The following is a 25,066-nucleotide window of genomic DNA, read 5'->3' on the forward strand; positions in this document are numbered from 1 at the left end:
TTTTTTACTTTTCCCATACTATTTAATTTCTTATATACCGCTACAGAATCACCTCTTAGACACTTCCTGTTCAAACTGAAAAGCCCAAGGAGGGAAAATTGGTTCGTGCCTCCTTTGGGACGATAACTTCGCCGGGGCGCTACTTTTAGCCCAAAATTCGATGGTAATGCCCCAAGTAGGAGACGGGGCACAACTGGAAGAGCTCCCTTCCCTCTTGAGGCGCTCCCATTGAATATTGCGCTGCTACGTGCAGCAGCACCACGCATGTCGGCACGTCGAGGGGCCTAGCGCAGCGCACACCAGGGCCCTGCTGGTCCACCAGGGAGCGGGGTGCCGGCAAAAGAGCCCGGCACTCAAGAGAAGCGTCGGGCTGATGGATCGGGGCCGGCACCCCGCCGCAGGAGACCAGAGGGGGCAGGTGCTGGCAGGTGACCCAAAAAAAAAGGCCAACCGGCACCTGCCCTTTAATTATCGCCGCCCCAACCGCAAAAACGCCCCCCTAACCCTGTTGGCCATAGCATCCAGTAGTAGGTCAGTGGGCAAGAGCCAAGGTTGCAGCCGGGGCGCTACCCACTGCGATGTCATCGCCGGAGGCGGTACCGCCGCCGCTAACTTCCCACTGAATTTTGCAGGAGGCGTTAGCAGCGCTGCGCCTGGGCGCTAACGGGAGGCGCAAAGCAACCAAATATCCCCACCGCCCAAAGTCTATTCAATCTTTTCTCAGACATCCAGGTGCCAGAATTTGAGTGGGTAATACATTGGGCAGCAGTATTCTGACTGAGTTGCAGTTTGTGGAATTATTGGAGAATTCAAGCCTTGAGGTAATAAAGGCACGGAGTGGAGTCTCGCAGGCAGCGGGGAAGTGTTAGTGGCAAAGGTGGAAGTAGGCTGTATAAGTAATGATTTTCTTGCGACACTGATCAGATTTTACCTGCTTGCCATTTCAATGCTTTATCGACAGTCGGCTGCTTTAACTGAATTTGTTTTCTTTGTGCTTGAGGGCAAACATACAGAAATTGCAAGAAATGTGTCTGTTACTACAGTATAGAATCATAGAATGTTACAATACAGAAATATGATTTAGCTCATCAAGTCTGCACTGCTGCTTTTCTCCACATGAGCCACGTAGTCTAATCCTAGGCTCAACAACCTTCAGTTGTCTAAAATAGATGCAGCTAAAAATAATGTTTCTAACAAGCTCATTAAAAAAATTATTTTTCATAAGTGATTGAACTGTATTTTATTAACATTTTATTTGAGAATTCAGCCTCCCTGCAAAGTCTACAGCTTGAATCCATCAGCTCACTGTTACCAACAGCTGAAGACTACAACTCCCAGCATACCAGTCTCGAGTAGGAGCACAGCGGACACAATTCCCAATGTGCAACAGCATGACTCGTTCCAATTAATTGGTACAATATAGCGCCTTTCACGACCTTGGGATGTCCCAAAGTGCTTTACAGTCAATGAAGTACTTTTGAAGTGTGGTCATTCCTCAAGCTACAACAATAATTCTTTGTTTTTCCTAATGACATCAAAATATAGTAAAGTGTGAACTTTAGAACTTTTTGTGGTAGGTTTTGACAGGGAAATTATTTTTAAGCCGTTATTTATGTGAAGAGAGCATTAAATAGATACCAAAAATATTTAGAGTAAATAAAGGAACACAAATGTCATTTTTTTTAAAGTTTAAACAAAATCTGATAAACTCTCTAGCAACAGAAAATACTTAAATCAGAATGCCTGTTAACTGGCATTACCAATCACACTTCGAGACAAAGCCAGACTTCTGACCTACAGACTGAATAGAAATTAAACTGTGATTAACTCATTCAGTGTTTACTGAACAGTTAGACATCGTGTCCTTAATGGGGGGGTGACAGTTTTACTGTATTAGAAAAATATATTGTGCATTACATGGCATAATACACCTGTTCTTATAAAACAATGGCCAAGATTTTGCTGTGAACGGCGAAGGAATGGCTTTCGCCGTTTACCTCACGTACAGTTGCCCGGAGGTTTTTCATGGGCTTGTCAGCGGAGATTTTTAGTTTTCCGGCGTCTGATCCACTGCAGCATCATCTCCAAGGGATCCGTGGCATCTGTGAGCCTCAATTTTTTTGTAAAAATTAAATGATGTGTTTAAGCCAGTTTATAGATAGGAGGTTTAAGGTAGATGAGCAGATCTGGCCTTGCCTATCTTCAAAATAAGCATAGGATCTAATCTGAGAAAATCAGGAGTCAAAGCTTGTGAAAAAAAAAATTTTCAAGTTGCTGTGTTTAGAATTTGGTATTTGAAGATAGAAGTTACAATATCTAACCCATACCATTTTCACTTTGCAGGTTGGAGACCAAGAATGTTAAACTGATAAGGAAAAATTACTGCAAAAAAAACTATAAATTTACAACAAACTTCCTGTACTAGTTATCACCATTTATGCAAATGTTTACATAAAATGCAGGTGGAAAGTTTAGATTCTAAGCTAAAATGTACACTCTGCAGCATACAGCTTAATTTTAATCTTTTTTAGTGAAACTTGTTTCTCAAATTAGTATAGCTCATGTTATTCATGCAAATTCACATTTACATCTCCATATATTTGTCAAACTGCTCCCTCTACTGGTTAGTTTGTACAAGATTCAATCCTTTCAACTTCTCAATTGTTTATGGGTTAAAATGCGATGAAAGTGACAGCAGAATATCATTTGAAAATCTGATAAATAATTCTATGATTTAAAAACAATGTTAATAGTCCTGTGTGAACAAATTAGACACATCAGTTCAAAGATAAGTGCTACTTGATCCAAACACAAGCAACGTTGCAGCTAAACGTGATAGAAAGGGGGGGGGGGGGAAAAAACTCAAGATTCACAACCTCAGGATGGTCCAAAGCACTTCTCAATCACTAAATTACTTTTGAAGTATTGTAATGTAGGGAAACAAGGCAGCACAAGGTTCCCTGAAACAGCAATGAGATAAATGACCACAGTGGTGTTGGTCGAGATAAATGTTGGCCACTGGAGAACGCCCCTGCTTCTTTGAATAGTGCCACGGGATTTTTTAAATGTCCAGTTAAGAGGGCAAATGGGGCCCTCAGTTTATTGTCTCATCCATAAAACAGCATCCCCAACAATGCAGCACTCCCTCAGTATTACACTGCCGTGTCAGCCTGGATTATGCACTGAAGTGGGGCCTAAACCCATGACTTTCTGACTCAGGTAAGCAAAGCTCCTCTCTTCCCCCTCTCTTGATTTTGAGTCCAGTAAGTAGCTCCACTTTACTTTTGTTGACCAATCCAAGGAAACAAACATTCTGAAGCTTTAGCGCGAGATAAATTGGAACTATTTACAAAGACAGGGGACAATGAAATCACGGTCTTAATGAAACTTTATCTTGAAGATTGTTGTTCACGATTTGGATTTCCAATGTTACATACATAACATTTTAACTGCATCAGTGCACATTCACATTAAGTACATTCACAAACTGTATAGGAAATAAACTGTTATATTTTTATGCCGTACCTACCTCATTAAATTAGCAGGATTAAAAATAGAGAAAACTCCCTCCCAATACAATATTTTGATATACCCAGTTTTTTGACCAGGGATTAAGTGAACACAATATTATATAGCAAGAGACCTTTATTGAAACCAACCAGTGCAGTAGTCAGTACAGAGCATGTATTAAGAGATAATAGTTTCCAGCGTGTACCAGAAACTGGAAAATAGCCAACCACACCAAACAGGCCTGAGTGGTTACACTTTTACAAGGTTATGGGTTCTTGACTTTTAGTAGGATAGCTTGTAGTGAGACATTCACTACAGTACGAACGGTTAACAAGTGAAAGACTACACTGCAGTGCTGATAATATATTGTGGCATAATGCATGTCTCGCATACAGCTTAGTGGTCCTGTACCAGTTCACCCACAGGTCTCATGCTTCTAGACAATATCCGTACTGTTCCCACAACTTGAACACAATGCAAATCTTAAAAGAAATCAAACAGCTGGCACCTGTTTAATAGAAACAATTAAATAATGAATAATCTGGAAGTGTGCATATTTACTATCTTGCAGTTAACAGTTCCTTATTTTGTTTTGGAGGTAGAACTTTTATTTCAAACAGTTTGAAAAATTCCAGCAGTCCTTTAACATCTTTAAGTTCTAAACTGTAATCTTCAGCTATTTTATCAGTTGTCCATATTTCGGGCTGGAGCTTGTGGTTGTTGAGGACTGTAAGAGCCTCCACTATGCTCAGCTTGCCTTTAGGAACATTTGTAATGCCGAAAGGGTCATGTTTCAAAGTGGATTTGAGAAGTCTGCGCTCCTGCAGCTGCTTGGCTGTTTCAGTTCGAAGTTTCTGGAAAGGTGAAATAATAAAAACAGTAAAATGTCTGTGATAACCCAAGACAACAGTAATTATTAGGAATTAATACTGCTTTCAGGAACAATATATGACAATCGGAAGTTGCAATATGTTGCAGACCTGCTCTACTGAAAATGCAGCCGATTCTGAATCAAGTGCACTTGTAACGAGAAGAAACAGACAAGCCCTCTCCACGACAACAAGATTAATGAAACATCCACAACTCATCAGCATACATGGGAGCAGGGGTGGAAGAGGAGGGAGTATACAGAGCTGACCATCACTGCTGAGATATTATGTATATTGCAGAAGGCAACATTTACAAATAGTCACATGGATTTCTTCAAATCAATTTGAATGGAATTTATTTAATTTGGTAAACAAGTCAATTCACTTCCCATAGGGCTGTTCCATAAAGACTTTCACTGCATTGTTGTATGATCGTCTCCCAGCGTGTTATCTATCTATCTATTATCTATCTATATAAATAAAAATAAATAAAAGTCTGTCTGTCATACACTCAAAGGTTATAGAGCGTACCTACACATATGTTATATCAAAAGAAAGCTGATGATCAGGGGAGTGTCATAGGCGTATTTACTTTTTGGTCAGACAAAAATTGTTCGGACAGTACACAAAAAGCATTCAAAAATCCACTCATTAGCGGTTGACCAATCCTACTGCTCAATTAGCGTTGAGTGACGTGATGGTTGACCAATCCGACAGATGGTTGACCAATCGGTGCGTCACGGGGGGGGGGCGTTTCATTCCGTGTGGGGGCGGGCCTAATCCTACAACCTCCCGAAACTTCGCTGCCATTTTTTTTATACCGACAGCGGCAGCACCAGCACAACAAACCCCCACATTGCGGCTCCGGCCGGAGCGGCAAGTGAGTTGCGGTCACTCGGGCCGGGCCTGACAACTGCTCGGCCAGAGACACAGAGTGGGGGAGCGGCAGCGGCCCGCCGTGAACGCGCGGCCCAAAAAAGCCCTGGCAACGCCGGGCCCCCCCAGCTAGTTTTTTTATATAAGGGGTCATTGCATTTGTAATGATTGACAAGTTTTCCTCCTGGAGCCCATTTTTTTTTTTTTTTTTTTTTTTTTTAAAAACACACATCTTCAAGTCTTAGCACACTGATTTCTACAGTTAATTTCAACCGTGCAGTTTTGCAAATGGAGATAGAGTTTCATATATAAACAACCTATTGCTATTAATGCAGCCAGCTGAAAAACAATCATGAGAAGGACAAATTTACAATTAAGCAGTGCAATCGGTTACCAAGGTTTCATAATTTTTTCTGGGCTGTCATACATAAATATTATATTCGTTAATGCTGTGGCAGAGAGAGGACCGTGCATAGCCTGACTCAAGCACCATCATTACCTTCCTACTGGTCAACAGAAATTGTTATTGACTGCTGAACATTGCTTTACCTCTGGGAGACACTGCAACCACAGCTCAGCACTTCCTAATTTAATTGCTCAGATATGGAAGAGTGGAGGTCAAACGTGCTTCCTACCCATGTCTATGGTACTTAATGTTACACGGAATAAATTAACGGTGGCATTGTTGTCAGAGGTTTCTCTAATATTCTGTTGATTCGAAAACCATCCATTTATTTCCCCACTCCAAAAATCTTTTCATCCGCACAAGACTTCTAAACCATTGTTAATGTTCTGCAGCAGTGAGAGAGGCAACTTAAATGGGTCAGTCAAACAATGCCTGCATCTGCTACTGACATCGAGAAATAATGGAACAAAAAGTTCCCTTTGGATTGGTAAGTCTTCATTCAGTGTTTAAAGAAAAAACAGTTAGTACTTCAAATTTTGTTTTAAATTGTCGACATAGATTGGGGATTAAAGAACTGCACGAGAGCTTTAGAAGACTGGCGTCACTTGACAGCATTCGGAATCCAAGCGCCAGGTACAGTTACAATGGCAAAAACAGAGAGGAAACAGACGAGAAATTCCACAGTAAAGACCACAACTGTAGAATTGCAGAGCACTAAGAACCAGAGTTATTGGTCATATTGAAATCTGTACATGTTGACTGTAAATATACATATATACAGTCCTGATCAAGGAATTTGGCATCCTCTGCAAATTTGTGATTGAAATGTTAGTGAATTCTGTGTTACAAAATACTTAGCTTATATGGACTTTTTAGTTTTACAACAAAGCAACCAGACTTTTATATTCCCCTAAAATAGCTAAGTTTTGTTTTACATTGTTTCTAATAAACTGACATAATTGGATATCTCTGTGGAATGCCACAAGCTTTACTAATTGATTCTGGGATGGGCAACGTGGGGGGCGAGCGGGCCAATGGATGTATGCAAAAATATATATATAAAAAACTATATATACACAATTATATATGCAATTTTACCCATTGTGCTCTTTCTTGCCTCAGTTTCTCCCCATTGTAACTGCATCTGTTGTTCGGATTCTGCATTATGTAAATTTGGTAATCATCTAATCCTCATTCATGTGCAGCTCCTCAATCTGCAAGGATTTCACATCTTGCGCACTTCATGTGCAGAGGAAGTTTGAAACGTCTGTGGTTTATATAACTCGATTGATTCAATTCCTTAAATCAGTTGATTTTGCAGAAATGCAAAAGTTCAGTTTATCTTGTAAATTTGCACAGGGATTAGCAAAATGGAAATCCAGTAAGGATTAGAAAAATGTCCATCGACACCATTTGATTGATTACCTATTTAATATTTAGTTGCCAATTAACAAACAGGTGAGACAGCTAGATATTAAGGGCAGTTATTACTATAAATAACCGAGTAGCACATGGAAAACCAGAAGTATAATAAAAAACAATTTTTTAAAAAATTGTTTAAGAGTTTTCAGTGCAAATTTTCTAAACAAAAGTGAACAGAATAGTACTGTGTTTGAATGGAGATTTAAAATATTTCTGACACTGAAATTGAGATGTCCCCAAACCTTGGACAGACTCACCACAGAATTTGGTTGGGGTTACTGCAGAAATTATTTTTTGAGGTGCCACAGAGGTTTTGAGATCATGTCTACAGGAGATCCAAGAATGAATTGAATTATCTTGTATATAATTATTTATTTCTGGAGTCCACATGTGCGGATTGATGTCGAACGTTCTAATGGAAGGTTCCTGATCTGCTAAAGCTTTGTGGTTCTTTGATCTTTGGACAAATAGTTAACAGGGACAGATTATGTATAGTTTGGAATCCGAATAAGCAAGGTGCTGGCAAATGTAAGGGAACACCTTGTGGTTCTAGTAGTGGATTTGTAACCCTGAGTTTGAGAGTACACATTCCACCATGTTGTGGAATTGAATTCAATAAATCTGGTCATTTGTGAACCAGCACCAGGAAAAATGACCACAGGAGCAACTAGATTTTCATAAAAACCCAAATGGATCACCAATGCCTTTGAGAGAGGGACCTGCCACCCATACCTGGTCTGGCCTACATATGGCTTCAGGACCACACAAAATGCTTGACTCTGTGGCCTCAGGGCAACCAAGGGTACAGGCAAAAAATACTGCCTCATCAGTATCAGTAACATTCCAATAACAACTAATATTGAACCATCAGCAGCAGCAGAATTGTATTCCACCGCAATCTGTAACCTCATGGCCCAGCATATCCCTCACTCGACCATTACCATCAAGCCAGGGGACCAACCCTGGTTCAATAAGGAGTGTAGAAGAGCATGCCAGGAGCAGCACCAGACGTACTTAAAAATGAGGTGCCAACCTGGGGAAGCTGCAACACAAGACTACATGCATGCTAAAAAGCAGCAGCAGCATGCTATAGACACGGCTAAGCGATCCCACAATCAACGGATCACAAAGCGCTGCTGTCCGGTCACATCCAGTCGTGAATGGTGGTGGACCATTAAACAACTAACGGGAGGAGGAGGCTCCATCGATATCCCATCCTCAAAGATGGTGGAGCCCAGCACGTGAGTGCAAAAGACAAGGCTGAAGCGTTTGTAACCATCTTCAGCCAAAAGTGCCAAGTGGATGATTCATCTCGGCCTCCTCCTAAGGTCCCCACCATCACAGAAGCCAGTCTTCAGCCAATTCGATTCACTCCACGTGATATCAAGAAACGGCTAAGCACACTGGATACAGCAAAGACTGTGGGTCCCGACAACATACCGGCTGCCGTGTTGAAGACGTGTGCTCCAGAACTAGCCACGCCTCTAGCCAAGCTGTTCCAGTACAGCTACAACACTGGCATCTACCCGACAATGTGGAAAACTGCCCAGGTATGACCTGTCCATAAAAAGCAGGACAAATCCAATCCGGCCAATTACCACCCCATCAGTCTACTCTCAATCAGCAGCAAAATGATGGAAGGTGTCATCGACAGTGCTATCAGCAGCAATACTTACTTACCAAAAACCTGCTCACTGATGCTCAGTTTGGGTTCCGCCAGGACCACTCAGCTCCAGACTTCATTACAGCCTTGGTCCAAACATGGACAAAAGAGCTGAATTCCAGAGGTGAGGCGAGAGTGACTGCCCTTGACATTAAGGCAGCATTTGACCGAGTGTGGTATCAAGGAATCCTAATAAAATTGAAGTCAATGGGAATCACGGGGAAAACTCTCCACTGGCTGGAGCCATACCTAGCACGAAGGAAGATGGTTGTAGTTGTTGGAGGTCAACCTTGTAATGTATATACCTTTAAGGGGATGAACTACTTTTTACAGCTCATGTATACTGTAGTACCGGCAGTGACCACACCTGTATATAGCACTGAGTAGTAATCTGTACAGGCAGTTCCACTGTGAGCCACGTTGAGTAAACACCTGTTGTACCGTTTCTCCTGCAGTCTGTGTCTCATTATACCCAGACACAACATTGGCGACAAGGCAAGTTCGAACCTACCTGCAACTCTGCATCACCTCCCGGGGATTCGTTCCTGGAGATCAGTGGATTGGAGGACAAGGCCAGAGACTCGGGCGTCGACCACGGGCAACCGCCCAGTCATCCAGCAGAGACTCGAGAATTGCGGGGGAGGCTGTCGAGAGCCAGGCTTGGCTTTCCAGTCGAGGTGGTCCAGCGAAACTGGCTGGCAACAGGTAGTGCGCAGACCCTTCCCGGACACTGGCGGGTTAGAGCCCGACCGAGCGGCACAGCAAAGGGCCAAGCAGCGTCGACGGGGGAGAGGGCAGAGCGCACAAGGCGCAGCCGGTGTTCAGGGGCCGAGCAGCGTCGGAGAGAGGGAGAGAGAGACGCACAGAAACCCGCGAGGCGCCGCCATTGCCACGAGGACCGCCGAGAGCGGCGTTGGCAGCAGCGCAGAAGCGCGTGAAACCTACAGGGCGCCGCCATTGCCACGAGAACAGCCGGGAGCGGCGTTGGCAGCAGCGGGGGAGGAAGGAAAGCGCGGGAGACGCCATTTTAAGTCATTGGGAGACACCATTTTAAACCACACCCAAAATGCCGAAGAGTGGCAGTATCACCGCATTTGACAAATGAAGTCGAAGATTGGACTACATGTCGAACGAATAGAGGTATACTGCAAGGCAAATGAGGTGTCAGATGACAAGCGTCGGTATTGTTAAATTTAATGGGTGCAAAGACGTATGGTTTATTACGAAATCTAGTAACCCCAACGAAGCCAATGGAAAAGAGTTTTGAAGACATAGTAATGATACTACAGGAACATTTAAACCCCACATACAAACGGAACCAGCATAAGGATGAAAGCAATGCTGATTATTTAAGAGAACTGCGCAAACTATCAAAACACTGCCAGTTTGGAGCGGGACTGGCAGATACCGTAAGGGACAAGTTTGTGTGTGGGCTTCAAAGTGAAGGAACCCAGAAACTGCTTTTATCTGAAAAGGACCTTACGCTGGACAAGGCTTTCAGCATTGCGGTATCATATGAAGCAGCAGCACGGGGCGCTGCAGCGATACAACAGAGACCGCAAGAATATGGCACAAACGAAATGTCATATAGAACAGAGAAGTGCTATCGCTGCGGCAGAACAACACACGACCAGAATGATTGCTGGTTCAAAGACAAAGTGTGCAGGCAGTGTGGAAAAGTAGGACACATAGCATGAGTCTGCAGGTCGGGAAAGAAAACCAGCAATAAGAAACCTACCAAAGGAAAGTACCAGAAGGTACATAAGATGACGGAGAATAGTTCAGACGAACAAAAGAGTGATAACGACTCCGAAAGCAGGGAACTGAGTTGTCTGAAACTACATAATGTGATCACAACGGAGGATCACCGAACCATTTGGGTCACTCTCAAGATAGCAGGGGTCCAGGTAAAGATGGAATTGGACACAGGATCAGCCCTAACAGTCATAAACCGACGGGACTACGAGCGGCTATTCTCACACATACCCTCGAGAGACACAAAAATTATTTTGAAGACGTACACGGGGCAAAAAGTCTACCCCAAAGGAAAAATAAGGGTGACCGTTATATATAACGGTAAGGAAACACCAAAACTAGACCTGTAGGTATTGCAAGATGGAGGACCACCATTACTGGGACATGAATGGATCCGGAAAATACAACTGGATTGGCATTCCATACAGACACTGACTGTGGCTGACAAAAAGGATGACGACGTCACACCTGGTCAACTGTCAAAGATCCTAACTGACGCGAAAGAAGTGTTCCAGCAAGGACTCGGAACACTAAAAGGCATGCCAGCGACGATTAAAATTGAAGAAAACGCAAGCCCAAAATTTTTAAAGGCCAGACCGGTACCTTATGCGATCCGCCCAGCCGTGGAAGTAGAGCTGGAGAGTCTGGAACGTTCAGGTGTACTGTCCAAGGTAGACTGGAGCGAGTGAGCTACACCCATCGTCCCTGTGATGAAAAAGTCGTTGAGCAGCACGCCTGGGGAACCAAGGAAGGTTCGCATCTGTGGGGACTTTAAGGTAACAGTGAACCCGGTCCTTCACACCGTACAATATCCACTTCCGCGAATTGAAGATATTTTCGCCTTGCTATCTGGAGGGAAACGCTTCACTAAGATTGATCTGGCCCAGGCGTATCTGCAAATGGAGGTAGAAGCAGCATCAAAAAAATACCTCACAATCAACACCCATAAAGGTCTCTACCAATACAACTGGCTGGTATTCGGGGTAGCATCAGCTCCGGCTATTTGGCAGAGGGCAATGGAACAAGTCCTGCAAGGGATCCCAGGGACCCAGTGTTATTTGGATGACATCCTGGTCACGGGCGAAAATGACAATGATCACCTTGCCAACCTGGAGCAGGTGCTCACTAGATTGCAGGAATATGGGCTCCGAGCTAACCGCCCCAAATGCGAGTTTTTTAGAAAACAGATCTCGTATTGTGGCCACGTTATCGATAAAGAGGGGTTACATAAGTCCCCAGAGAAGATTGAGGCAGTAGTCAAGGCTCCAGCACCGGAAAATGTGTCACAACTGAGGTCGTTCCTCGGGCTGGTAAACTACTACCATAAGTTCTTGCCAAATTTGTCTACAATACTACACCCACTGAACACCCTACTGCAAACTGGGGTGCCATGGAAGTGGAGTGACGAATGTAGATGAGCTTTCCAGAAGAGCAAAACACTAATCACATCGAAAGAGGTATTGGCCCATTACAACCCAGCATTACCAATTCGGTTGGCATGTGATGCGTCACCCTACGGCAGTGGAGCGGTGCTGTCGCACAAATTCTCGGACGGCTCAGAGAGGCCAATAGCCTTTGCGTCACGATCACTAACCTCAGCCGAGCGTAACTACGCCCAGATTGACAGGGAGGCCCTCAGCCTAGTGTGGGGAGTGAAAAAGTTCAATCACTATCTGCACGGGCAGAAATTCACCTTGCTGACTGATCACCAGCCTCTTGTCTCCATTTTTAATCCGAAGAAGGGCGTTCCGGTGATGACTGCGCAACGACTACAAAGATGGTCACTTTTTCTACGGGCGCACCACTATGAGATTGAATATAAGGGCACGAAACAGCATGGAAATGCTGATGGGCTATCACGCCTGCCACTGCCTACTGCAGAGGAAGCACCAGCAGTGGATCCTGTCAAAATATTCCATTCGACTATAGTTGAATACCTACCGGTAACTAACGCTTGTATCGAAAAGGAAATCCGAAATGACCCGACACTGTCTCGGGTATATGATTTGACGGTGAAGGGATGGCCAGCACATGGCGACTCACTGTTGCCAGCATTCTCGACAAGGAGAGAACAGCTGTCAGTGTGCCGGGGGACCTTGATGTGTGGATCCCGAGTGGTAATTCCACCCAAGTTAAGGGATAGAGTGCTCAATGAGCTTCATGAGGGTCATCTGGGAGGGGTAAAAATGAAAAGCCTAGCCAGGGCTTGTGTGGTAGCCGGGGATCGATGAACAAATCGAGGACCTGACCAAGAGCTGCTCAGGATGCCAGAAAGTCCAAAATGCACCACCACAGGCCCCTCTACACCCATGGGAGTGGCCCTCATCTCCATGGCAACGGGTGCATATTGATTTTGCTGGTCCATTCATGGACTCAATGTTTTTAATAGCCGTGGATGCGCACTCGAAATGGCCTGAGGTCATCAAAATGTCCTCCACCACCACGGAGAAAACTATTGCAGTCCTACGGATCATTTTTGCCAGGAATGGCTTGCCAGGACAGATTTGCTCCGACAACAGACCACAGTTTGTGTCCGAAGAGTTCCGGAGGTTCTTGAAAAAGAATGGGGTAAGGCATTACACATCCGCCCCGTATCATCCAGCCACAAATGGATTGGCTGAGAGGTTCGTACAAACCTTTAAGAAGGCAATAAAGAATGACAACATTCCGCTGTAGCACAAGGTGGACAATTTCCTGTTCGCCTACCAGAATGCGACACATGCAGTCACCAACCAGGCCCCAGCCATGATGTTCTTTAACCGAAGGTTAAGATCTCGCCTGGATTTGCTCAGACCAAACGTACGAAGCGATGTTGAGTAAGCAATTCCAGCACATCCATGAGAAACCAACAAGGAGCTTCAGTGTAGGGCAACCAGTCTTGGCCCGCGACTACCGAACAGAAAAATGGCAGCCAGGAACGATATGCACACGGCAGGGCCCACTAATGTACACAGTGGACGTTGGGGAGAGCATCGTGAGACGCCATGCTGACCAGATCCTAGAGTCACAGGAACAAGTCAACCCATGCCTCGCCCATACGTACCTGGTGATGAACCCGACGTACAGGTCCCATCTACCCCAGAAACAGTAGCATCGGAAGCTGATGAACCAACCGACGACAGGGGGCCAGAATCGCCTCCGCACCAAGAGCAAGACACTCGGGAAAGGCGCTATCCAGAAAGGATCAGGAAGCCTCCCCAAAGACTGAATATATAAATAGACTATTTTCAGCTAATGTTGCATGTTAAAAGTGTTAATTGTAATTAGTTTGATATTTAATTGTTAAATGAGTGTTATGGTACTGTTAATCTAAAAGGGGAGGAATTGTAATGTATATACCTTTAAGGGGGGGAACTACTTTTTACAGCTCATGTATACTGTAAGTACCGGCAGTGACCATACCTGTATATAGCACTGAGTAGTAATCTGTACAGGCAGTTCCACTGTGAGCCACGTTGAGTAAACACCTGTTGTACCGTTTCTCCTGCAGTCTGTGTCTTATTATACCCAGACACAACAAACCTCAGCTCCAGAATGTCGCTGCAGGAGTTCCTCAGGGCAGTGTCCTGGGCCCAAACATCTTTAGCTGCTTCATCAATGACCTTCCCTCCATCATAAGGTTAGAAGTGGGAATGTTCGCTGATGATTGCACAGTGTCCATTCGCAACTCCTCAGATAATGAAGCAGTCCATGCCCAAATGCAGCAAGACCTGGAAGACATTCAGGCTTGGGCTGATAAGTGGCAAGTAACATTCGCGCCACACAAGTACCAGGCAATGGCCATCTCCAACAAGCGAGAGTCTAACCACTGCCCCTCGACATTCAATGGCATTACCATCACCGAATCCCTCATCATCAAGATCCTGGGGGTCACCATTGACCAGAAACTTAACTGGACCAGCCACATTAATATTGTGGCTACAAGAGCATGCCAGAGGCTGGGTATTCTGCAGCGAGTGGCTTACCTTCTGATTCCCCAAAGCCTTTCCACCATCTACAAGGTTCCACTTGCCTGAATGAGTGCAGCTACATTAACACAAGAAGCTCGACACAATCCAGGACAAAGCAGCCCGCTTGATTGGCACCCCATCCACCACCTTAAACATTCACTCCCTCCACCACTGGCGCAACGTGTCTGCAGTGTGTACCATCTACAAGATGCACTGCAGCAACTCGCTAAGACTTCTTCGGCAGCACCTCCCAAACCTGCGACCTCTTCCACCTAGAAGGACAAGGGCAGCAGGCGCATGGGAACACCATCACCTCCAAGTTACACACCATCCTGACTTGGAAATATATCACCATTCCTTCATCGTCATTGGGTCAAAATCCTGGAACTCCCTCCCTAACAGCACTGTGGGAGTACCTTCACTACACGGAGTGCAGCGGTTCAAGAAGGCGGCTCACCACCACCTTCTCAAGGGCAATTAGGGATGGGCAATAAATGCTGGCCTTGCCAGTGACGCCCATATTCCAGGAACGAATATAAAAAATTTTTAAAAATCGGTACTTTTTCAACTACAGGAAACTGTGCTATCCGGCACCGACGGGACCGAGCTGTTGCCGTCCCATCAAAACTGCCGGACAAACCAGCGCTAATGTTGAAACATACGGAGCTTTTTTGAGCTCCGTATCTGGCAACAAACCCTGTTGCTTAGCAACAGCTTCTAAACAGTCGGCCGTACCCTGCAAGCGTCTCTGTAGCTTAGCAACAGCTTCAGCAAGACCTTGCAGAGCCTGACTGGTGAAAAAAAAGCAACAAGAAAAAAAAAACTAACGAAACGGCTCCTGATTTTTGCCGGTGGATCGAGCATTCCGGACAGTTAACCTCCGGATAAACCAAAGTTTCCTGTATTAATAAAGATGGTGCTTTTTTCAGTTTATTGTATACTAGTTTAGAACTAAGAATCCATCCAAATTAAGAACATAAGAACATAAGAAATAGGAGCAGGAGTAGGCAGAATTTATTAATTTTTGTTCAGAATAAATTTATAACTGTGATCTTGTGGGGGTGGGGGGCGAAGAGCAAAAGTAGTTTATTGAAAATGACCATTATGGTGGATTAGATGAAACATGCAAGGAGGTAATATTTATTAGTGCTTTTATTTTATATCAATAGGCTGTATTTTGTATACACACACTTATGTATATTTATGTATACCTTGTTTTGATTATACTGGTTTCAATTCAGTATTAACATTTTACAGACTTGGAACAGTAAATCTTACTAATACTTTATAGAGCAAATACATCATGCTTTTCCCAGTATTTGAAGGATTTATAAGGACATTAGGCGATTGATTTAAAAAAAAAATTTTGTCAGTATACAATACCCCAGTAAACCAGTTAAAATGGTCAAAGCTGCAGACAAGGAGGTTTTAGATCACAAGATACTATTGCAGTCATTGACACATTTTAAGAGACAATTTTATGCAGCTACAATGCAGGGACATTTGAAAAGTAGTGTTCATTTTATTTATAATGCAAAGCCAGCACTCTGTGATAAAAACAAAGGACCTTGAGGTAAATTATTTGTCAAAAGACAAGGTCAATAAAAGTTTTATACCCTCCTGTGGTTAAATGGTAGATTTTCAGCACGGTGCATCTATTATGATGGTATGAGGCACGAGTTGGCTAGGATGGATTGGGGAACGTTACTTAAAGGGTTGACGGTGGATAGGCAATGGCAAACATTTAAAGATCTATTGGATGAACTACAGAATTTGTTCATCCCTGTTTGGCATAAAAATAAAACAAAAAAGATGACTCAACCGTGGCTAACAAGGGAAATTAGGGATAGCATAAGATCCAAGGAGAGGACATATAATTTGGCCAGAAAAAGCAGCAAACCTGAGGATTGGGAGCAGTTTAGGATTCAGCAAAGGAGGACAAAATGATTAATTAAGAGGGGGAAAATAGATTATGAGAATAAGCTTGCAGGGAACATAAAAACTGACTGTAAAAGCTTCTATAGATATGTGAAGAGAAAAAGATTGGTGAAGTCAAGCATCGGTCCCTTGCAGTCAGAATCAGGGGAATTTATAATGGGGAACAAAGAAATAGCAGACTGATTAAATACATACTTTGGAAGTGGCCCTAGAAATAGTAGATGCATTGCTGGTCATCTTCCAAAATTCTATAGACTCTGGAACAGTTCCCATGGATTGGAGGGTAGCTAATGTAACCCCACTATTTAAAAAAGGTGGTAGAGAGAAAACGGGGAATTAGCGTGCAAAGTTAAAGCACGTGGGATTGGGGGTAAGGTACTGTCTTGGATAGAGAACTGGTTGGCAGACAGGAAGCAAAGAGTTGGAATAAACGGGTCTTTTTCTGTGTGGCAGGCAGTGACTAGTGGGGTACCACAGGGATCGGTGCTAGGACCCCAACTATTCACAATATATATAAATGACCTAGATGAGGGAACGACACAAAGCTGGGTGGGTGCGTGTGCTGTGAGGAGGATGCAGAGAAACTCCAGTACGATTTAGACAGGTTGGGTGATTGGGCAGATGCATGGCAAATGCAGTACAATGTGGATAAATGCGAGGTTATCCACTTCGGTGGCAAAAACAGGAAGGCAGATTATTATCTGAACGGCAATAGATTGGGAAAAGGGGAAGTGCAACGAGACCTGGGTGTCCTTGTGCACCAGTCGCTGAAGGTAAGCATGCAGGTGCAGCACGCGGTTAAGAAGGCAAATGGTATGTTGGCCTTCATAGCGAGAGGATTTGAGTACAGGAGCAAGGAAGTCTTGCTGCAGTTGTACAGGGCCTTGGTGAGACCACACCTTGAGTATTGTGTGCAGTTTTGGTCGCCTTATCTGAGGAAGGATGTTCTTGCCATGGAGGGAGTGCAGCGAAGATTCACCAGACTGATACCTGGGATGGCAGGAATGACGTACAAGGAGAGATTGGGTTGATTAGGCTTATATTCGCTAGAGTTTGGAAGAATGAGAGGAGATCTCATTGAAACTTATAAAATTCTAACAGGACTAGACAGACTAGATGCAGGAAGGATGTTCCCGATGGCGGGGGAGTCCAGAACCAGGGGTCACAGTCTAAGGATAAGGGGTAAGCCATTTAGGACTGAGATGAGGAGGAATTTCTTCACCCAGAGAGTGGTGAACCTGTGGAATTCTCTGCCACACAGGGCATTTGAGGCCAATTCATTAAATATATTCAAGAAGGAGTTGGATATATTTCTTGAGGCTAAAGGGATCAAGGGATATGGGGAGAAAGCAGGGACAGGGTACTGAGCTTTGATGATCAGCCATGATATCATTAAATGGCGGAGCAGGCTCGAGGGGCCGAATGGCCTAGTCCTGCTCCTATCTTCTATGTTTCTATTACAATGTTTACCTTTGCAGGAGTATCCTTTGAATCAACATAAACATCTTTGAGTAAAGACAAAAGTTCTTCATTCTTGTTATGAACTTCATGTACATCGGGATGGTCTGTAAAAGAAAACTAGAATTTAATTATATGACTTTGAATCAAACGCTGTGCCGACACCAACAAAGGCTAAAAAGAAAAAAAGTATTTTCTGCTGTGTAATATAATAAACATTTTTTTGGCTATATAAATTGGTTCATTGAAGGAATCAGGCACAACACAGGAAGTGATTCATTGTGGTGCATCTGATGAATTTGAACCTACAGTGCAACTCCCTGTTAGTTTCTATACTAATGGCACTTTAATTTCAGTTAGCAGCATGTTTAAAATGCCAGCACTGCCCATCTAAGAGCAAAGGAAGTTTCAAGCTCATTACTGAAATAACTGGTACAGTTGGGAAGCTCAATGGCACTACAGTAATTACAGGCTAGTTAGTTTATCATCTGTGGTACAGAAAATGTTAATAGAGTCTCTAATTAAAGATTAAATTACCACATATCTAAAGACAAAATAGTTAGAAGTAGACAGCACTGATTTGAAAACGGGCGATCATGCTCGACAACCCTCCTATAATTCCTGAGGAGCTACAGATGTGATAGATGGGGGAAATGCAGTGGATGTAGTGTACATGGACTGTATTAAAGCTTCGACAAGATACCACATGAAAGAGTAAGATTAAGGAGTATGGAATTAGTGGGAGGATATCAAGCTGAATTAAAATGTGGTTAGAAGGAATCAAACAGAGATTTAGAGGTAAGAACTGTTTTTCAAACTGGTTGGAAGTGAGTAGTGGTGTCCCACAGGTATAGGTTCTGAAGCCACTTCTTTTCACTGTCCATTTAGTAATCAAATCAATCAAATGGTGTCAATGGACACTTTGAAGTGTAGTCACTGTTGTAATGTAGATCAATAATTTGAATATAGGCTGAGAGGAAGTGGTGTCGATAATAGCAAAATAGGAGGTATGGTTCATTGTTTAGAAGACTAAAGGAAGCTGCACAGAGATAGTGCCGAGATGGGAGAATGGGCAAGTAAAGTAGAAGATGGAATTCAATGTAACCGTGAGGTGACACATTTTGATTTTAAAAAATAACAGCAGCAATTGAATGGAAGTAGGCTTGGCGTTGGAGAAGGGCAGAGGGATTTGGGAGATACAGGTTCACAAGACGTTAAAAACAGCACTTCAGGTTAATAAGACTTTATCACAAGGGATAAAAGCACTGGGCTCGACACTATAAGAAGGATATTGAGGTTTTCAGAGGGCACAACAGAGATTCAGTAGGATGAGCAAATACAAATACAAAGAAAGCCTTGAAGACTTGGGGCTTTTTGTTAGAACAATGCAGATTATGGGGCGATAAGATGGCTCCTGAGCTGGTAGCTCCCTATAGAGCTCCTTTGCTTTGCACCTATGTAACTTGAGTTTCCGTGTCCATTAGCATGCACGTTTTGGCTGCCGCTTCGGACCCGAACCCATCACTTCTATTTCCCCTTTTTATCTTCTCATGTGGCTCGATGTCAAGCTTTGTTTGATAATGTTCCTGTGAAGCATCTTGGGACATTTTACTACATTAAAGGGTATATAAATGTAACTTACTGTTATGATAGAAGTGTTTATAATTGTGAAAGTATGGTACGGGTAGATAGCAGCAGATTGTTTCTGGTAGTTGAAGGGTCTAGAACAAGGGTCACATATCGGAGATTTAGGATAGACTGCAAAAGAAACTCTTTACACAGTTGTGAGGCTGTGGAATTCACTTTCAGAATTAGTGGTTGGCAGAAACTATGCCAATATTCAAGACTGGATTGGCTAGGTGGATTAAGGAAAAGGGGTTGAAGAGATCTAGGAACAGGACAGGTAAATGTTATAAGGACTATGCGATTGTGTGGAGGGTAAACACCGACACGTACTGGTTGTGCCAAGTGGCCCCTTTCTGTGTTGCAAGTTCGATGTATTTCTATAAATTAAAGTGCTGGTGAACCAATAGAGCTGAGCACGTGCCAACTAGTACAACAACAGCTGATCTTACGAACTCGGTATGTGTCCAATCACAGTGAAGCAGCAATCAACAAGCCAAGTAGAATTCTGAACTATATAGCTAAAATATTAAAAAAGGACAAATGAGAAATTAATTCTTCAAATGTCAGTTCTCTAGTCAGCCCAGCCTGAGTACTGTGCCCAGATTTGGTCACCAAGACACAAGGGCACCATCTAAGCACCGGGAGTAGTTCAAGGAACAGTCATGAGACTGATCCCAAGCATCAGAGGACTGAATTATGAGAAAAGACTGAAGAAACTCATACTTTTCTTGAAAGTCTTGAAATGTGATGACCTAATAGGGCAGGAATGTAGGAACATGGAAACAGGGGGCCCCCTCGAGCCTGTTCCGCCATTCAATGAGATCATGGCTGATCTGCAACCTAACTCCATATGCCCACCTTTGGCCCATATCCCTTAATACTTGTAGTTAACAAAAATCTATCAATCTCATTTTAAAAATTAATTGATCTAGCATCAATTGCCATTTGCAGAAGAGAGTTCCAAACTTCTACCACCCTTTGTGTGTAGAAGTGTTTCTTAATTTCACTCCTGAAAGGTCTGGCTCTAATTTTTAGGCTACGCCTGTTTTTAGCTTTTTACCATTTAGAAACTACCCTGTTCTATCCTTTTTAGATCCAAAGTGGATGACCTCATATTTGCCTCCATTAAAATCCAGTTGCCACAGTTTTGCCCATTCACTTAATCGATCAATATGCCTTTGTAATTTTATGCTTTGATTTACACTGCCTACAATGCCACCTATCTTTGTGTCATCAGCAAATTTGGATAGGTGGCTTTCTATGCCATCATCTAAGTTGTTAATGAATACGGTGAACAGTTGCAGCCCCAACACAGTATTTTTTCCCTTTATAGGCTACATAGTCACAAAGTTTAAAAATCAATGTTACCATTAACTTATTGGGATGTGGGGTTTAAAGCTCAGCTCCAAGAAAGACAGACTTGCATTTATATAACACCTTTCATGACCACCGGAGGTCTCAAAGCACTTTACAGGCAATGAAGTACTTTTGAAGTGGAGTCACTGTTGTAATGTAGGGCGCACAGCAAGGTCCCACAAACAGCAATGTGATGATGACCAGATAATGTTTTTATGTTGGCTGAGGGACAAATATTGGCCAGGACACCAGGGATAACTTCCCTAAGTTGAACAGTACATTGGAAATTACACAGGCTCTGGTTCAGTCCAACAATGGCTGGGGATGCAATCAGTGGGAAGTGAGTGAAGGCTGTGGTGGGGGCTGTAAATTATGGCTCTGTTTTTCATAATGTTGGGATTGAGGAAGTTGTGATTGACCAGAGAATTTATGTTGGACAAGCAATCTGATAATAGAGGCAGTCAAGGGGTCAAGATGGGTGGCGGACAAACTCCAACTGCAGCAGCATCAGAACTCCAAGATATAGTGGCATTGAATCACACATTATACTGTTATTCGTGGTGTAATTCTTGTTTCATTTTCAGCAAGGCATGTATCTCCAGCATTGATCATAGCAGTCGGTAAGCACAGGAAAGCTCCGATGTTTAAATTAAATGATCTGTACTGATCACAGGTCACATTATATACCAATAGGGAGTAGAATTTCCTGCACAGTTTAAACTAGTTACCCATTTGGTTTTTTTGATGCCAGAGGAAAGAGCACGATCAAACATTACTGGGATTTTACTTCTTAAAAATATAACAGAAACAAAGTTAGATACACGGTGATCTTCCTATTTTTAATTGAATGGGTTTGAAACATAATTCATTAAAAAAGGGATTCGGCTATGAGTAAAATAATAGAAAATGCTGGAAATACTCAGCAGGCCAGGCAGCATCCGTGGAGAAACAGGGTTAACGTTTTAGGTCGGGGACCCTTCATCAGAACTGGAAAAAGCTGGAAATGTAACAGATTTTAAGCAGGTGCAGAGACGGGGGGAGGGGTTTAGGAGGGGAGGAAGGAATTGAAAGAACCATTCCCATTTGCAACATTTTCACAGCATGTTCTTTCAGACCTGAAACGTTAACCCTGTTTCTCTCTCCACGGATGTTTCCAGCATTGTCTGTTGTTATTTCAGATTTCCAGCATCCGCAGTATTTTGCTATTGTATTAGGCTACGAGTAGTTACACAACCTCAAGATCACCTTGACCTCCCGGCTTCATACAACGTACAAAATAGCATGGCTTATAAAATCTCTCTCAAATATGGAGGAACTACAAAAAGGAGAGCAAATGCAAACAAACCCCAGTCAACAAGGAAGGGGGGGGGGGGGAAGGGAACGGTAGCGGCGGACTATAGTATCAGAGCCGCCTAGTCTAAGTCCTTGCAGCTGATGCCCACAACCCTCCTCCTTGCCCACCCCCCAGTACAGTGAGCGGTGAGAGCTGCACTCACGGCGGAGCTGGTGCTCGATCAGCGCCTGGGCGCTCGGGTGCCTGGGCGCGCTGCTCGGCTTCTGCCGGCCGACCTCCACGTGCGCTCTGTTCTCCAGGTTAAAGTTCCGCAGCGCACGGGTCACGCGCGCTCCCATTGTCTCATCCTCCGGGCAACGTTCTGAGCGCCTTCGCTCGCCGGTTCCGCGCAACCACCAAAGACACTTCGACCCAGCCGGCAAAGAGGGGGCAAAAAAAACCACACACAGCTACAAATACCAGCAACAGAAAGAGGCAGCGCCGCCTGCTGGGCAATGCAGGAGGATGATTGGACGGATGCACTTATATTTTCAATTGGTGGCGGGAGGGCTTCAGATGACAACATTTAAAAGACCTAAAACCCCCTTGAATGGAATATTGTCCAGTCATACACAAACATACTCATTCAGTATCATTTCCCTCTCTATATCATTTGTAGTTATGCAGCACCTTTAAAGTGAATCCCTGGTTCCTTTACTAGGTCAAAAAATTGCAAGAATTAACTGACTTTCTTTTTTAAATACTTTTCTTTAAACAATCTTGTTTAGTGAATCTAACAAAGTCTGACAATTTAAAACATAACAGGCAATGTTTTTATATCTATGGATTTAAAATGTGAACTTGCTATCAATTGTACTGTCAAACATAACGAATGTTACAAACTTTTATCTTGGCCCCCTCCTATTCTCATCTACATGCTGTCCCTCGACGACATAATCTGAAAACACATCAGGTTCCACATGTACGCTGACGACACCCAGCTCTACCTCACCACCACCTCTCTCAACACCTCCACTGACTCTAAATTGTCAGACTGCTTGTCCAACATCCAGTACTGGATAAGCAGAAATTTCTTCCAACTAAATATTGGGAAGACTGAAGCCATTATCTTCGGTCCCGACCACAAACTCCTTTCCCTAGCTACCGACTCCATACCTCTCCCTGGCAACTGTCTGAGGCTGAACCAGACTGCTCGCAATCTTGGTATTGCATTTGACCCCGAGTTGAGCTTCCAATCACATACCCGCGCCATCACTACCACCTACCAACTCCGCCCCTGCCTCAGCTCATCTGCTGCTGAAACCCTCAGCCATGCCTATGTTACCTCTGTAAAAAGTCACACAACACCAGGTTATAGTCCAACAGCTTTATTTGAAATCACAAGCTTTCGGAGCGCTGCTCCTTCTTCAGGTGAAGTGGAGAAATGCATAAAGACACAGCTTATATAGTCAGAGAATCATGTCAGATGTTTACAGGTAACCTTTCCAACTGCCATTAATCACACCTCGGCAGAGAGATAATCACAGCAGTCAAAGGTGTGAATGGTGTCCAAACAGGTCAGTCAGGGAAACATTACATCAAAGAACAATGAGGTGGGGTCACAAGGGGTCAAATATTGCAGATGCTGGGGTCTGTATGAAAAACAAAAAAACAGACGATGGACGTCTCGGCACTCTACACCAGTATCCCCCACGATGACGGCATCGCTGCGACAGCCTCAGTACTCAACACCAACAACAGCCAATCTCCAGACGCCATCCTACAACTCATCCGCTTCATCCTTGACCACAATGTCTTCACCTTCGACAACCAGTTCTTTACCCAAACACACGGAACAGCCATGGGGACCAAATTCGCACCCCAATACGCAAACATCTTCATGCACAAGTTCGAGCAAGACTTCTTCGCTGCACAGGATCTCCAACCAACGCTATACACCAGATACATCGACGACATTTTCTTCCTATGGACCCACGGCGAAGAATCACTGAAAAGACTACACGATAACATCAACAAGTTCCATCCCACCAGGATTTATAATTTAAAAAAGTATGACCAAGAAATTGAAAGAGAGTGAAAATAGAATGAGAATAAACTAGCAAGAGACAAAAAACAAATTGTAAAAACTTCTATAGCTATGTAAAAAGAAAGAGATTAGCAAAAGTAAAATGTGGGTCCCTTACATGCAAAGACAGGAGAAATTATAATGCTGAATAAGGAAATGGCAGAGGCATTAAACAAATACTTTGGACCCGATTTTGCCATCGGAGGCGGGATCTCGGCGGGAGAGGTTGTTAGCGGGTCCCGGTCCTGCTCCCGGCTCCAGCCGCTCTGTGAAAAGGATTTTACGTAGATTGGGCTTGTTAAGCCCGCCCTGCGAGTTTCCCAGCCAATTAAAAGGAAGCGGGTTTGATGATGTCATTTGATGATGCGTCATCAGCCGGTTTCTTTAAAGGGGCCATGTCCACATTCATTTTGACAGTTGTGCTGTCAGTGTTCTACAGCATTGAGGTGCTGCAAATACTGACGAGCACTGCACAGAGGAGCACGGCTGCACCCAGGCTCCCGCATGACTCCCTCCATATGCTTATGGAGAGGGTCACAGTACGCAGGGAGGTTCTCTTCCCTTCCAAGAGTGGAAGAGACCACCCCAGGAGACCAACGCAGCCTGGTTGCACACTGCAGGAGGACACAAGCAGGGATGTCGTCAGGTGGACCAGGCTGCAGTGGCGCAAACCTTTCATTGATCTCAGTACATCACGAAACGTTACTGCAAAGCCACACTCAAACTTATCCTGCTGTGCCACTCATCACGTCCCCATCACTCTGCCTTCCCTACAATACTCCTGCACATCCTTACTCACACCAACTTACCTTGCACCTCCACCCATCCCGCTCTATCTACGTTATCACTTCCCATCTCAGTAGCCACCTCTCACTCTC

The 25,066-nt window shown here is 43.8% G+C and overlaps 1 protein-coding gene across 1 annotated transcript; it reads right to left on the reverse strand.

The window, feature by feature from the left end:
• Nucleotides 1-3,370: 3,370 nt before the first annotated feature.
• ndufaf4 (NADH:ubiquinone oxidoreductase complex assembly factor 4) lies at nucleotides 3,371-22,593 on the reverse strand. The gene is made up of 3 exons (XM_085997426.1): nucleotides 22,326-22,593; nucleotides 17,860-17,954; nucleotides 3,371-4,364 (listed from the first exon to the last, which is right to left on the reverse strand). Exons 1-3 carry the CDS (start codon nucleotides 22,459-22,461, stop codon nucleotides 4,071-4,073), a joined length of 525 nt encoding a protein of 174 aa, XP_085853552.1. The 5' UTR covers nucleotides 22,462-22,593; the 3' UTR covers nucleotides 3,371-4,070.
• Between the last annotated feature and the right edge of the window lie 2,473 nt (nucleotides 22,594-25,066).

Source organism: Somniosus microcephalus, chromosome 9 (genome assembly GCF_052327205.1).
Source record: "Somniosus microcephalus isolate GS21.2 chromosome 9, FLI_Smic_1.0, whole genome shotgun sequence".
NCBI classification, from domain to species: domain Eukaryota; kingdom Metazoa; phylum Chordata; class Chondrichthyes; order Squaliformes; family Somniosidae; genus Somniosus; species Somniosus microcephalus.